Here is a 14,402-nt window from a genome sequence, read left to right as displayed (position 1 = left end):
CCCCGAGGCACGTGAACTCTTCCTGAACCAGGAATCGAACCTGTGTCCCCTGCATTGGCAGGCAGATTGTTAGCCACTGGACCACCAGGCAAGTCTGGAACTTTTATTTTACTTTATTTCAACTGACATTCAAATTCATGGCAAGTGTGGTGCGTGGCTGGCTATCTTACTGGACAGTGCAGATCTAGATAGATAGAGATTCTCTTCTCCTGTTGTTGCACCTGGACCCACAGCATCCTCAATCCGCGTGGCTGGGAAAAGAAACACGCACTAACTCTTAAAGACCTTAGCCAGGAAGTGACACACATCTCAGTTCTAGTCTCAGCCCATCGGCCAGAATGGTCACAAGGCTCCACCCACCTGTAGAATCTACCTGGGAACAGTGGTCAGGAAAGGAAGGGGAGCCAGAAAAAATGGTAAGCGCTAGAAATATCTACCAGGCTCCTTTTGATTTTACCAGCCATGAAATTAAAAGGCGCTTACTCCTTGGAAGGAAAGTTATGACCAACCTAGATAGCATATTCAAAAGCAGAGACATTACTTTGCCAACAAAGGTTCGTCTAGTCAAGGCTATGGTTTTTCCTGTGGTCATGTATGGATGTGAGAGTTGGACTGTGAAGAAGGCTGAGCGCCGAAGAATTGATGCTTTTGAATTGTGGTGTTGGAGAAGACTCTTGAGAGTCCCTTGGACTGCAAGGAGATCCAACCAGTCCATTCTGAAGGAGATCAGCCCTGGGATTTCTTTGGAAGGAATGATGATGCTAAAGCTGAAACTCCAGTACTTTGGCCACCTCATGCGAAGAGTTGACTCATTGGAAAAGACTCTGATGCTGGGAGGGATTGGGGGCAGGAGGAGAAGGGGACGACAGAGGATGAGATGGCTGGATGGCATCACTGACTCCATGGACATGAGTTTGAGTGAACTCCGGGAGTTGGTGATGGACAGGGAGGCCTGGCGTGCTGCGATTCATGGGGTCGCAAAGAGTCGGACACGACTGAGCGACTGAACTGATCTGATGCGTGGAGGAGAAACAGAATATACCATGACCCTACTGTGTCTTCTGTTCACTTCAGTCGCTCAGTCGTGTCTGACTCTTTGCGTTAACCAAGACAATTCACATCTTCAAGAAAAAGAATTCAGCAGGATCGTCACTGGAAGCCTGAACTGGGAGAAACACTGAATTCTTTTCCAACAGCGACACCATGTGGCCACTTTGGAGAACTGCAGCTTCCCACATCCCCTCGGATCACCAGAAATCAGTATGCACTGCGATTCATGGGGTCGCAAAGAGTCGGACACGACTGAGCGACTGAACTGAACTGATAGAATCATTTCTTTGAGATTTGCTGTAAAGTGAATCACCATCTTAGGCTTGGTGACATGACACTTTTTTTTGTTTAATTTTGCCATATGGCATGCAGGATCTTAGTTCCCAGACCAGGGGTCGGGCCCACGCTCCCTGAATTGGAAACTTATAGTCTTTTATTATTATTATTATTCTTTAAAAGATGCATTTATTTATTGGTTGTGGTGGGTCTTCCTTGCTTTGGGTGGGCTTTCTCTAGCAGACGGGGGCTACTCCAGAGTTTCAGTGCGTGGGCTTTTCATTGCGGAGGCTTCTCTTGCTGTGGAGCCCCGGGCTCTAGGCACACAGGCTTCCGTAGTTGTGGCGCACCGGCTTTGTTGCTCGGTGGCATATGGGATCTTTCCGGAGCAGGGGCCAAACCGGTGTCCCTTGCATTGCAAAGCGAAGTCATATCCACTGGACCAGGAGGGAAGTCTCCCAGAACTTTTCTGTATTTTCATGTTTTCCTTTCTTTAGCTTGTTGGGTGTTCATGTGTTTGGTTTATGCCTCATGGTGGCAAGATGGCAATGTTTAAATCAGAGCCTCAACCAATTTCTCTCTCTCTTTTTTTTTTCCTTTTTTTTTTTTTTTCCTATTTTTGAGGACCATTATGAACCTGGAGAATCCCAAGGACAGAGGAGCCTGGTGGGCTGCCATCTATGGCGTCGCACAGAGTCGGACACAACTGATGCAACTTAGCAACAGCAGCCTGAACCTACGGGTTTTTATATATTTGATATCTTTCAACCTGCTTGAGAACGTTCTTCTTTTGAAGCTTTAATGGTCCCACCTTTGGTTTCTTCAGGCTGGCCCCCGAGCGTTTGGACAGAAACCCCATCATCTCTGAGAGCTTTTTTGTGCTTTTGCTGTGAGGAGATGGTCTCAGCTCACCTTCATTTTTCTGGCCTCAGACCTGGATCCAGTCTTTATGCCAAAACTCGGGTTACTCCCAGAGGGAAATGATATTTAGAGATGATAATCTGTGCTCCTAGCAATCTAGATGAGAGATATCAAAATCTCCAGGCCCTCAGGGGTCAAGACGCCCCATGTCTGTGAGTGGGAGAAACTCCCCATATCTGTGAGTGGGAGAAACCCATTCCAATCAACAATGCCTCTGCCTCTGGGTCTCGCTCCTCTGCCCCTGTTTCTTCAGGGTGCTTCTGCATCGGTCCCTGACAGGGTCTGTTAGATAAGCAGGAGGCGCTTCTGTTACATCTTGGCAGCCCCCAGAGCCGTGGATCCTGTCATGTCTGTCCAACCCCGCCCCTAACCTCCATCACCTGTCACATGACTCCCTTCCCTCTCTCTCCAATTTGATCTAATTTTTCTCTCTGCTCTCCTGAGGCCGGGCCGGCATAAGAGGATTGGAGCATTTGCTAAATGGGACCAGGACAGGGTCAGAGGACCGGCTGTGGGGGAGACTCAGGGGCCAGGACAGCGCAGGAGGGCAGTAGGGGGCAGTGGAGGAAGAGGGAGCTGGAAAGAGAGGTGAGTGACGCTCCCACCTGAGATGGGAAGAAACAGAGGGAGAGGGAAGGTTTTAAAAGGGAGGGCATGCTCCCTGGCTGTGATGGTTAGCCGTATTTGCATGGTTGCGCGTGCATGCGTGCTAAGTCATGTCCAACTCTGCGACCCCCCAGGGACAGTAGCCCGCCAGGCTCCTCTGTCCATGTGGATTCTCCAGGCAAGAATACTGGAGTGGGTTGCCATGCCCTCCTCCAGAGGATCTTCCTGACCCAGGGATTGAACCCCAGTCTCCTGCATTGGCAGGCAGGTTCTTTACTACTAGCGCCACCTGGGAAGCCCTTTGCATGGTCACTGGCTGCATATTTAAAGAATAAATAAGATAAGCTATAAATGAAGAGGATGTGAGCAAGAGGGGGATGGAGGGACTGAGAGAGAAAAGAAACATTGTCTGGAGTTTCAAGCAGTATGCACTAGTCACTGTGCAAAGGACTAGGATTCCATCAACTCCTCATAAAACTCTTATGGACCTACAAAAACTGTATATATTTAATATATCCAGCTGAATGAATTTGGAGATAAGTGTACCAAAATTTTGAATAAAAATGCAAATGCAACCAAGTATGTCTGTGATCTACACCGTGCTCCATCCACTGCCCGAGTCACGGCAGATCAATCAGGGCTAGAGGAGATTGGGCAGCTTCATCTTTCCTTCCTGAAAGCATCTCCCTGGGACTTATGTTGGGGAGGGGATCCTGGAGACCCCAACAGCACCAACTGCCGAAATGGAAGTCTCCTGGTCACCAAGGAAACATGGGAAGATGTGAGTGGGGGTCTGAGAAACTTTTGAGCTTCATCTGCCAGTGAGTCGCATGTCCCCTTCAGCTCACCTCTGATCGTGCCTGTGCTCATATTCTGCAGATGCTGGCCTGACTGGCCTAAGAGGTTGGGGCACGTGGTGAGTCAGACTAGGTCAAAGCCAAGGAAACCTGCTGGGGAGAAGTCCAGGGACCTGAAGGGGCGGGAGAGAGGCCAGAGAGAGGGAGAAGGAAGGGAAGCACACGGGGCAGAGAGACAGGAGATGGGTGAGTCAGAGGAGGGAAAAGATGGAGATGGGGGTCAGGGGGCTGTCTCAGCGGTAGAATAGTGCCCGCGTGTGTGCCAACTCGCTTCAGTTGTGTCTGACTCCTTTCGACCCTACGGACTGTAGCCCACCAGGCTCCTCTGTCCATGGGATTCTCCAAGCAAGAATACTGGAGTGGGTTACCATGTCTTCCTCCAGGGGAATCTTCCCCAATCCAAGGATGGAACCTGAACCTCTTGAGTCTCCTGCATTGGCAGGCAGGTTCTTTACCTCGAGCGCCCCCTGGGAAGCCCGGGAGGATAAGACCATCCATTTACTCAGCACTTCCTGTCAATCAGTGCCCAGAGTGTCAACTGCACACGCCGTGTAATTCACACCCACCCCCAGTGATGACTGTTACCCAAAGTCTCACAGAGGTCCAGCTGTCCACGTGGCTTTCTCTGAGTGGTCCAAGAAGCAGATAAACTTGGTAAAACTCCAAAGAGTGGAGGGGTTAAGGACTGAGGTCTTCAGCTGGGCAGCCTGGTTCACGCTCAGTTCAGACGCCTGCTGTCTTCTCAGAAAGGCAGTTGAAGGCTCTGCTGTTGGGTGTGACCTCCTGTAGGTAAGGGATTAGGTTGCTGACCTTAAAGGGCCTTTCGTAAGGATATTAGAGCATGGAGGACAGCAGCTGTCACATGGAAAGTGACACATGCGGGAGGGACCTTGTCTGTTTTCGTTTAGGGAGCAGGGCTGGGGTGCCTCAGTTCCCTTTCCTTTCTGCCCCACCCCCTAACTCTCCCTCTCTGCCTCTCTGTATGTCTCCTCTGCCTCTAATCTCTCTCCTGTGTCCCTCAGTCTCCTTGCAGGGTCTGTGTGTTGTTTTTTTTTTTTTTGTCTCCATTCCTACCAGGGCCTCTCTGATAAACATGGTCTCATTCTATCCTCGCAACTGTTTCTCCACGCCCCCAAACCACAGTCTGTCACGTGGACCTCTAAATCCCTGCTAATTCTCACTCTCTTTTGCTGAGGCTGGCCTGGCCTAAGAGGATTGGAGCATTTGCTAAAGGGGACCAGGATGGGGCCAGAAAATTGGCTGTGGGGAGACCTAGGGATCAGGATGAGCAGCAGAGAAACTGGAAACAGAGGGAACAGGTAATTGGTACAAAGTTATAAAGATCGAGGACCCCAAATGAAGACTTTGTGGACATCGATCCATCTGTGATTGGACCCTTGATTGACGACAAATTAACCAACCTCTCCACTAAATGACCACTGGAAATCCATGTGCGTGCTCAGTTGCTCAGTCTTGTCCAGCTCTGGGACTCCGTGGATGGTAGCCCCCCAGGCTCCTCTGTCCATGGGATTTCCCAGGCAAGAATACTGGAGTGGCTTGCCATTTCCTTCTCCTGGGGATCTTTCTGCCCCAGGGATTGAACCTGCGTCTCCTGCATTGGCAGACAGCTTCTTTACCACTGAGGCCCCTGGGATGGAAATCCATGAGGGAAAAAAAAACAAAAAGAAACCCTTACCTCACACCATACATCCACAATCAGTTCTAGTTGTTTTAAGACCTAGGAGTTAAAACTGTTATGATTTTAGGGAATAAGACATTATCTTTATGTGATAATGAAAGATATCTTAAACAAGAGGAAAGAGAAGAGCAGTAGGGACTTCCCTGGTGGTCCAGTGGCTAAGAATCCTCCTTGACATGCAGGGGACTTGGGTTCCATTCCTGGCTGGGAAATTAAAACCCCACATGCTGCAAAGCAATTAAGTCTGCGTGCCACAAATACTGAGCCCTCATGCTACAATGGCTGCAAGCAAACAGCAACGATCCCACATGCCCCAACTGTGATCAGATGCAGCCAAATAAATACTTTTTAAAAAGCAGTAATGCAGGAGAAGAAAAGAGCAACTCCTCTCTCCACACCCCTGCCCCAGAAACCCCCGTGTTAGTCGCTCAGTGTCCCACTGTTTGCAACCCCATGGACTGTAGCCTGTCAGACTCCTCTGTCCCTGGGATTCTCCAAGACAAGAATACTGGAAGGGGTTGCCATGTGAAACCCCTGAGCTATATTGGAAACAGAAGACTGGGAATCTCCGACCACTGTTATCTGTACACTGTTTTCAGCTTGTGACAAAGCAAGCAGACCTTGAATGTCGAGTTTTTTAAAAAAATTATTTTGGGCTGTGCTGGGTCTTCACTGCTGCACAAACTTTCTCTAGTTTATTAAGGTGGCTTCTCCTGTTACAAAGGCCAAACTCTAGGATGTGCAGGTCTTCGTAGCTGTGGCGTGTGGCATCTTCCTGGACCAGGTATTGAACTGGTGTCCCTGGCATTGCAAGGTGGATTCTTAACCACTGGACCACCAGAGAAACCCTGAACAGTCAGCTTTTATAAACTTTATGTCAACTTGAAAATGGGGGCCTATCTTATAAAAAATCATTTTAAATTTATTTAAAATTTTTTATTCTATTTTTTTCAGCGTATCATCAGTGTGCCACTGATGTAAACGAAAGAAAAACACGAATTCATCACAAAAGATAACAAGAGGCACTGAAATACACAACATTAAAATCAAGAAAATTCTACTTATAGAAAATACACATGGGAAAAATGTTTGCAACACTTTAACCACCAAAAGAGATAGACATATCTCAAATCCTCAACATTCAGGGGGCTGGGCGAAGGATGGTTTCGCTTGCACAGAAAGTTCTCCGGCAGCATCCACGGAGCCGGAACACACACGAACTGCCAGTAGCGATTCCACTGACAGCAGTTCCCATGTGCACCCCAGATTACCGGGCAGGGATCTTCAGGGTTTTGCGACCCGCGGTGGCCTCACAGTGACACAGAAACGCCCCCTCCCCAGGCTGGATCAGGGGAGGTGCACACAGTAAGGAGCTGTGAAGACCAAGCCATCACACCTTCCCGGACGCGGGGGCGCCACGTGCAGGCTCACAGCGCTCTGGTCCTCTCTGGCCCCTCGGGGTCTGCAGGACTTTGCGGGGACGGATGACCACGACCCTGTAAATTTGTGAACCGCTGGGAGCCTAAATCATCCTTGTCCACAGGGGACACAGATTTCAAGGGAGAGGAGGGTTTGGAAAAGAGCTCCTGGAATGAGAACATCGGGGCACAGTCAGGAAGCAGAACCGGAAGAGGATCTGGGCAGTAGTTCGGGGCGTCGGGGTCCTGAGGCCAGCCCGGGGCCGGGGCCGGGGCCGGGGCCGGCGTTGGAGCAGTCGGACCATACACGTGGACGCCCTGTGCCGGGCCCCACGTGGCCGGGTGGTGGCTGGAGATGCCAGGCTCGGGCGCTGGGAGCACCCCCGCGGGGCTGGGGGGAGGAGGGCGGCTGTAGAATCCCGGGCTGTCTGGGAAATTGGGGTTCGCAGCTGCGGCAGCAGATTCCGGGGCGGGGGCGGGAGTCCCGGGGGCTCCGGGGGCTCCGGGTTCCGTGGGCGCATCGCCGGCCATCTGGTATCCTCCCTGGGCCTGTCGTTGCTCCAGACGGGAGCGCTGGGCCCGGCGGTTCTTGAACCACACCTGGGTGGGCAGAGGGGACCGGGAGAAGCGGGTGTGAGAGGCGAGGGGCCCCGCGCTATCGCCTCTGCTCCGGGGGTGAGGCTGTCCAGCTGAGAATCCCGCCTCCCCTCTCCCTCCGCCCCCCAGACCCAATTAGAGGCTCCTGGGGTTCAGGAGGCAGCGGGAAGGGGTGCAGAGGGCAGGGGGCAGGGCTTGGGCGCCCACGGGGCAGGAACGGGTCTGCCCGAGAGGGTCCGCGGGGTCAGAGGCACTGAGGGCTGGGCACCGGGACACCCCGGGGCGATGGGGGGTGTCAGGCAGGCCGCATGCGGTTGGCGGGGTGATACAGCACAGGGTTGAGGCGGAAGGGGTCCAGCCCTGGGTTCACAGCGGGGAGACCCCTTGCTTGCTGCGGGACCCGGGGCAGCCCTGGCCCCTCTGGCCTAGCGGTCCCCAGCGGTGGCTCTGGGAGGGCGGAGGGGTGGCCCCCGGGCGGCGGGCTCAGACCTGCACTCTGTGCTCTTCCAGGTGGAGCTTGGCCGCCAGGCGCAGGCGGTCCTGGTAGCTCGGGTACTCGTTCTTCAGGAAGGCTTCTTTGAGCGCCTCCAACTGCTCTTTGCTGTACACCGTGCGCTGGCGCCGCTTTCTCTTTGGGGGCGCTGACCTCCACGTGGGGCCTGACCAAGGGGGAAACAAGGCCCATGAGCCCAGGAATAGCCCCCAGCCTGCCTGGCGCCCTCCCCCTCCCTGGACCAGACCCTGGTGAGCCGGTGGGACTCAGGCCCGAGGGCGGGAGGAGAAGCTGGGGGCATCTGGAGTGAGGTTGTTGGTCAGACCCTGGCTGTCCGCCCTCCAGCCCTAACCACTGCACCTCTCTGGGCCTCAGTGAGCACAGCTTGGAAATGGGCTTGATCTCAGCCCGTGGGGTATTTATTCCAGGGCCCTGCCCTGGGAAGGCACGCAGGACAGGCTCCTTGGTGACCCCTGGTGCTCTCCCCAACCCCCACTATCTCCCAACCAAGGGGGGAGCCACCCCGACAGGGGACCCCTGAGGACCAGGCTCTCTGCTTCTCTCCCCTAGTAATGTGATTCCACCCCCAAACTCCACTAAGTCCCAGGAGGCCAGACTCACTCATGACGGACTCGGGTTCTTGCATCCTCCTGCTGTTCTGCTGTCGGAGTTTGATGCTCTGCTCACAGGCCTGGGACAGACATCCCGGTTTTATGCTGTGCCCACCTAGGCACACCCTAAGGGTCCTGAAACCCACCCTCTCTTGCCCCACCCTCAGCCTCCCTGCCTGGCAAGAGAGTGATTAATACTTGGTTAATCCTTTTGTTTGATGTTGTCGCTCAATCATGTCCAACTCTGAGATCCCACGGACGGCAGTTTGCCAGGCTTCCCTGTCCTTCACTATCTCCAGAGTTTGCTCAAACTCATGTCCATTGAATCTATGCCATCCAATCATCTCATCCTCTATTACCCGGTTCTCCTCCTGCCCTCCGTCTCTCCCAGCATCAGGGTCTTTTCCAATGAGTCAGCTCTTCGCATTAGGTGTCCAAAGTATTGGAGCTTCAGCTTCAGTATCAGTCCTTCCAATGAATACTCAGGGTTGATTTCCTTTAGGATGGACTGGTTGGATCTCCTTGCAGTCCAAGGGACTCTCAAGAGTCTTCTCCAACACCATGGAAGTGTGAAATCGGGCTCCTTGGACCCAAGCTCCCGAATGCAACAGGGAAACAGACCCAGTTCATTCATCCACGAAGGCCAGGCCCCAAGCTGTCTTAATACAGAGGGTTCCTGGTGCCTCCCAGGACAGGACTCACTTGCAGCTGCTCAATAATAAAAGACTATTGAAAGTTCCTTGGACAGCAAGGAGATCCAACCAGTCAATCCTAAAGGAAATCAACTCTGACTATTCACTGGAAGGACTGATGCTGAAGCGGAAGCTCCAGTACTTTGGCCACCTGATACGAAGAGCTGACTCTGGAAAAGACCCTGATGCTGGGTGAGAATGAGGGTAGGAGGAGAACCGGGTGATAGAGGATGAGATGGCTGGATGGCGTCATGGACTCAATGGACGTGAGTTTGAGTAAACTCTGGGAATTGGTGATGGACAGGGAGACCTGGCGTGCTGCAGTCCATGGGGTTGCAATGAGCTGGACACGACTGAACGACTGAACTGAACTGAGGCTGTGTAGACCTGGACCTAAGCATCGTGCTGAGTTCCTGGCTTGTGCCTGGATCTCCGGGGGACCATGGGCAGGGGAGAACACAGCTCATGATGCTCATCCCCTGGGACTTCTATTGTCATCGTCAGGAGATGACAAATAAGCGATCAAGTATGACATGAAACAAAGCAAAGAGATCTTGTTTTTCGATTTACGTCACTCTTTGATGCTCACGGGGGCATTTTGCCACGAGTGGACATTTACTCTGCTCCCTTTCTGCCAGCCTTCTGCCATAATTGGACATCTTTTCTGCGTCTTGGGCAGCTGGGAACACACTAGTCCCCAAGACGGCTGCTGCTGTCAATAGGGGCAAAGGTGGTAATGTCCTTGGTCTATAGGATGTAACCGGAGGCCACCTTCTCTCTACTTTTCCAAGGTAATAAATGGAACACCGTGATGTTTAGATGAGCAGTGACTGAGAAGAGACACCATGCCGGGGACTGGTAGCTTTCTACCAGAGTCTGGCTTTCTCATGCTTTGGGAGTGTAGGTTGGTATCTGAGACAGACTTGGTGATCGCTGCCAATACCCTCAGCCGAAGACCATCAGGTGGACAGTGATGGTACATCTGTTCTGTCCAGAGACCTAAGTGGGTGATTCCATCCTCTTTTGGTGGTGCGCTCATGAGTTCAGGGCTCAAGGGTCAAGGGAGAACATGACTGACAAGGCTCACAATCCAGGACACTAGAAATATATGGGAGATTACATTCAAAATTAAATATAACAAGGACTTCCCTGGCAGTCTAGGGGTTAAGACTCTGCCCTTCCACTGCATGGGGGCGAGAGTTCGATCCCTGGTTGGGGAACTAAGAGCCTGCAAGCTGTAGTGCCAAAAAAAAAAAAAAAAATTAAAACAGAAATGTTGTTATAGGTCAAGTTCATTGTTTTCAATTGCTGCTCAGTGTTAGATATAGAAAAGTTCCGTCATCTGTCAACTCTTCCCTGTCAAGCCGAACAAATGTGGTGGGAAAGCAGGAGTGATGAGAAGAGTAATTTCCCTGCCTTCAAAGATTTTCTAGTGTGGCAGTTTATTTGGCCAATAAAAGTATACTAGATGGACTAACTCACGGATAATGTTTTAGGAAAATGTATACACTAAATGTGAAAATGTTCATGCCAAGCACTATTCGCAAAAACCAAAAGGTGGAAATGAAACAAAAATGTCCATCTATTGGTGGAGGGATAAACAAAACGTCATTTATTCATACCGTGGAATATTGTTTTAAGCACAGAAAGGAATAAGGTACTGATTCATACTGCAGCATGGATGAACCTGGAAAACATTAGGCTCATAGAAAGAAGCCAGACACAAAAGCTCACATGTTGTATGGTTCCGTTTATAGGAAATGTCCAGAAGAGACAGAGCCATAGGGACAGAAGGTGGATTAGCACGTCCCAGGAACTTGGGAGAAGGGAAAATGGGGACTAACCGGTGGTGGTGAAAACGTTCTAAAACGGATTATGGTGATGAATGGGCAACTCTGTGACTAAATTAAGAAACCTTGAACTGTATGCTTTAAATGGGTAAATGTTATGCTGTGTGAATACCTATCAGTAAAAATATAATCATGAATGCATTGCTAACATTACTGCCTACTAGACTGATCAAGTTGGGTGGGACATAGGGATGGGGAATGTGGCCTTCTCTCATTGCTGCTGGAATGAAGGTTAGTAGATTTTTGGAGATTTTGGAGACCAAATTGGTGAAACTGAATAGGAGAGAATGAGTATAATACTCTTTTTTTTTTTTTTTTTTAATCAAAAGGGATTTACTCCTGGGAGAATTTTTTTTTTCTTGGCCACGGGAGGGATGTGGGATCTTAGTTCCCAGACCAGGGGTCCAATGCCCACCCCTTGCAATGGAGGCACGGAATCTTAACCCCTGGACCGCCAGGGCAGTCCTAGCCTGGGAGAATCCTTGACCACTGTGAACAAGCGTGGAAAAGTTTACTTGTGCTATCAATCAGCTGAACAAATCAGATCAACTTGTGTCCTTAAAAAAGAGAATGAATAAATAATTCTCGGTAACTTTAGACTGTGGAATGCTAATTAACACAAGGAATGAGGCTCAGAATCTTTAATAACAATTGACGATTTTCAGTGTAGTTTTTGCTTTGTTTGCCTGATGTATCTCTTTTGTCAAAATAAATGTGTCTGAAACATCCCAAATCTCCCAGTCTAGAATGAGAAAAACTCAGAAGTTGATGACTAATAATGTGCTAAGCGATCTGGATGAGTGTGCAGTTTTTGACATGGAGTAATGTCTCAGATGGGCTTGCCAGGTGGCTCAGTGGTAAAGAATCTGCTTGCCAATGCAGAAGACACAGGAGACTCTGGTTCGATCCCTGGGTCGGGAAGAGCCCCTGGAGGAGGAAATGGCAACCCACCCTATCTCTTGCCTGAAAAATCCAATGGAGCCTGGTGGACTACAGTCCATGGGGTTGCAAAGAGTCGGACACGACTGAACTACTGAGCATGCACGCGATGTCTCAGACACACTGTTCACTTCTGAGAATGTGTACATTCAATAAGCACATACTATATATATATATATATATATATATATCCATAATATGTTTGCATTCAGTTCAGTTCAGTTCAGTCACTCAGTCGTGTCCAACTCTTTGCGACCCCATGAATCACAACATGCCAGGCCTCCCTGTCCATCACCAAATCCCGGAGTTCACTCAGACTCACATCCATTGAGTCAGTGATGCCATCCAGCCATCTCATCCTCTGTCGTCCCCTTCTCCTCCTGCCCCCAATCCCTCCCAGCATCAGGGTCTTTTCCAATGACTCAACTCTTCACATGAGGTGGCCAAAAGCAAAAAAAAAAACACAGCAAAATCAAGTACCCAGAGGCTGTGTTCATTTTTTTCTCTTTTCTACTTCTTAACGGCTTTTATTTTTTAATTTGCAAGCAGGGAAACAAGGCTAGTTTCTGGCTCTGGGTGCTGCCCCAGGCCACGTGGATGCCTTGCCTTCTGTTTCTCTGACTTCATTTATCCCTGGGCTGGATGGAAGCCCAGAGGGCAGAGCCCATCCAGGGACAGCTGGGGAAAGCAAGCGTTCCTGAAGGTTCCTCCTTGGACAGAAGAGACAAGAGATGGGAAAGGAGTTGGCAAACATTGGTGCTAAGAGGGAAAAGCTATTACTTTCATTTTTGATTCAATCCGAACAGAAACAACGGCTCTCTCTCCATCCATCAGTTTCTTGATCTCTGCGGCCCCCTTTCCAGACAAGCCCTGCTTCTAGCCCTCCCTGTATGGTTGCTCCGTCTCTGCCTCCTGCCTGAGAGATGCCCATCGAGAGACCTCTCTGGCTCTCTGCAATGAGTGTATGCTAAGTCACTTCAGTCATGTCCAACTCTTTGTGACCCTATGAACTGTAGCCCGCCAGGCTCCTCTGTCCATGGGATTCTCTAGGCAAGAATACTGGAGTGGGTTGCCACGCCCTCCTCCAGGGCATCTTCCCAACCCAGGGATGGAACCCAAGTCTCTTGTGTCTCCTGCATTGGCAGGCAGGTTCTTTACTCCTAATGCCACCTAAGGCAACACTAAAAGAGCAATCCAGGCTTGGAAGACAAGGCTGGGGAGATGGAGAGATGGGGGCCAGGGTTTGATCTCTACCTTCTAGAACTTCCTGGTCTGTCTCTCCGTCACTAGGGCTCTTCTCTGGATCTCTAGACACTGCTCTTTGCCTCTTCTTTCATTTTTGAAATACAGTCCATCCTCACTATTTGCAGATTCCCTATTTGCCAATTTGCCTACTGGGTAAAATTGCTTCACAACAGCCGAAGGAGGAGTCCAGCGTGTTTCTAGTTATTTGCAGACATGCACAGAGCTGTGAAAAATTCAAGGAGCCACCCTCACGTGCTCGCAGCTGACCAGGAATACAGGGACACTCTGCCTTCTTGTCTCAGCTCTTGTGCTATAAACAAGTGCCCTTTTTGAGGTCTGTTCAGGCCACATTGGGGGGGATATTTTTGTGCTTTTAAAAATCATGGTAAGATTTTATAATATAGTATTGTTTTAACCATTTGTAAGCATATATTGTGGGCTTCCCTGGTAGCTCAGCTGTTAAAGAATCCGCCTGCAATGCAGGAAACCCTGGTTTGATTCCTGGGTCGGGGAGATCCTCGGGAGGAGGGATAGGCTACCCACTCCATTGGGCTTTTCTGGTGGCTCAGATGGTAAAGAATCTGCCTGCAATGCGGGAGACCTGGGTTCGATCCCTGGGTTGGGAAGATCCCCTGGAGAAGGGCATGGCAACCCACTCCAGTATTCTTGCCTGGAGAATCCACATGGACAGAGGAGCCTGGCGGGCTGCAGTCCATGGGGTTGCAAAGAGTCGGACACAACTGAGCAACCTAGCACAGCACAGCACAAGTATAGAGTTCAGTAAATACATTCACGATGTGTAACCATCACCACTCTCTATACCTATATCATTGTGACAGAGACTCTGGACCCATCAAACACAAACTCTCCCCCTTTCCCCAGCCTCTGGTAACCTTTGCAGTACTTTGCCTCTCTCTGAAAGCTCCGGTTACCTCCTCTAAGTGGAATTGTACACTATTTTTTCCTTCTGTGTCTGGCTCATTTCACTAAACAGACTGTCTTCAGGGTTCTGCTGTGTCGTGGTGTGTATCAGAATTTTATTCCTTCTTACGGCTGGATAATATTCCATTATATACATGCATATGCTGTATTTTGTTTCTTCATTCATCTGTTGATGGGCCCTTGGGTTGTTTCTAGCTCTTGGCTGT

At 50.4% G+C, this 14,402-nt stretch overlaps 1 protein-coding gene across 1 annotated transcript; it reads right to left on the bottom strand.

Moving 5' to 3' along the window:
* Positions 1-6,836: 6,836 nt before the first annotated feature.
* On the bottom strand, positions 6,837-8,542 carry LOC102287782 (tetrapeptide repeat homeobox protein 2-like). Its single transcript, XM_005910209.2, has 3 exons — positions 8,539-8,542; positions 7,914-8,083; positions 6,837-7,427 (listed from the first exon to the last, which is right to left on the bottom strand). The coding sequence occupies exons 1-3, from the start codon at positions 8,540-8,542 to the stop codon at positions 6,837-6,839; spliced, it is 765 nt and encodes a 254-aa protein (XP_005910271.2).
* Between the last annotated feature and the right edge of the window lie 5,860 nt (positions 8,543-14,402).

The sequence above is a fragment of the Bos mutus genome, chromosome 18 (genome assembly GCF_027580195.1).
Source record: "Bos mutus isolate GX-2022 chromosome 18, NWIPB_WYAK_1.1, whole genome shotgun sequence".
Lineage (NCBI taxonomy): Eukaryota > Metazoa > Chordata > Mammalia > Artiodactyla > Bovidae > Bos > Bos mutus.
Note: the sequence above shows the minus strand (reverse complement) of the source record. Positions and strands in the feature narration are given on the sequence as shown.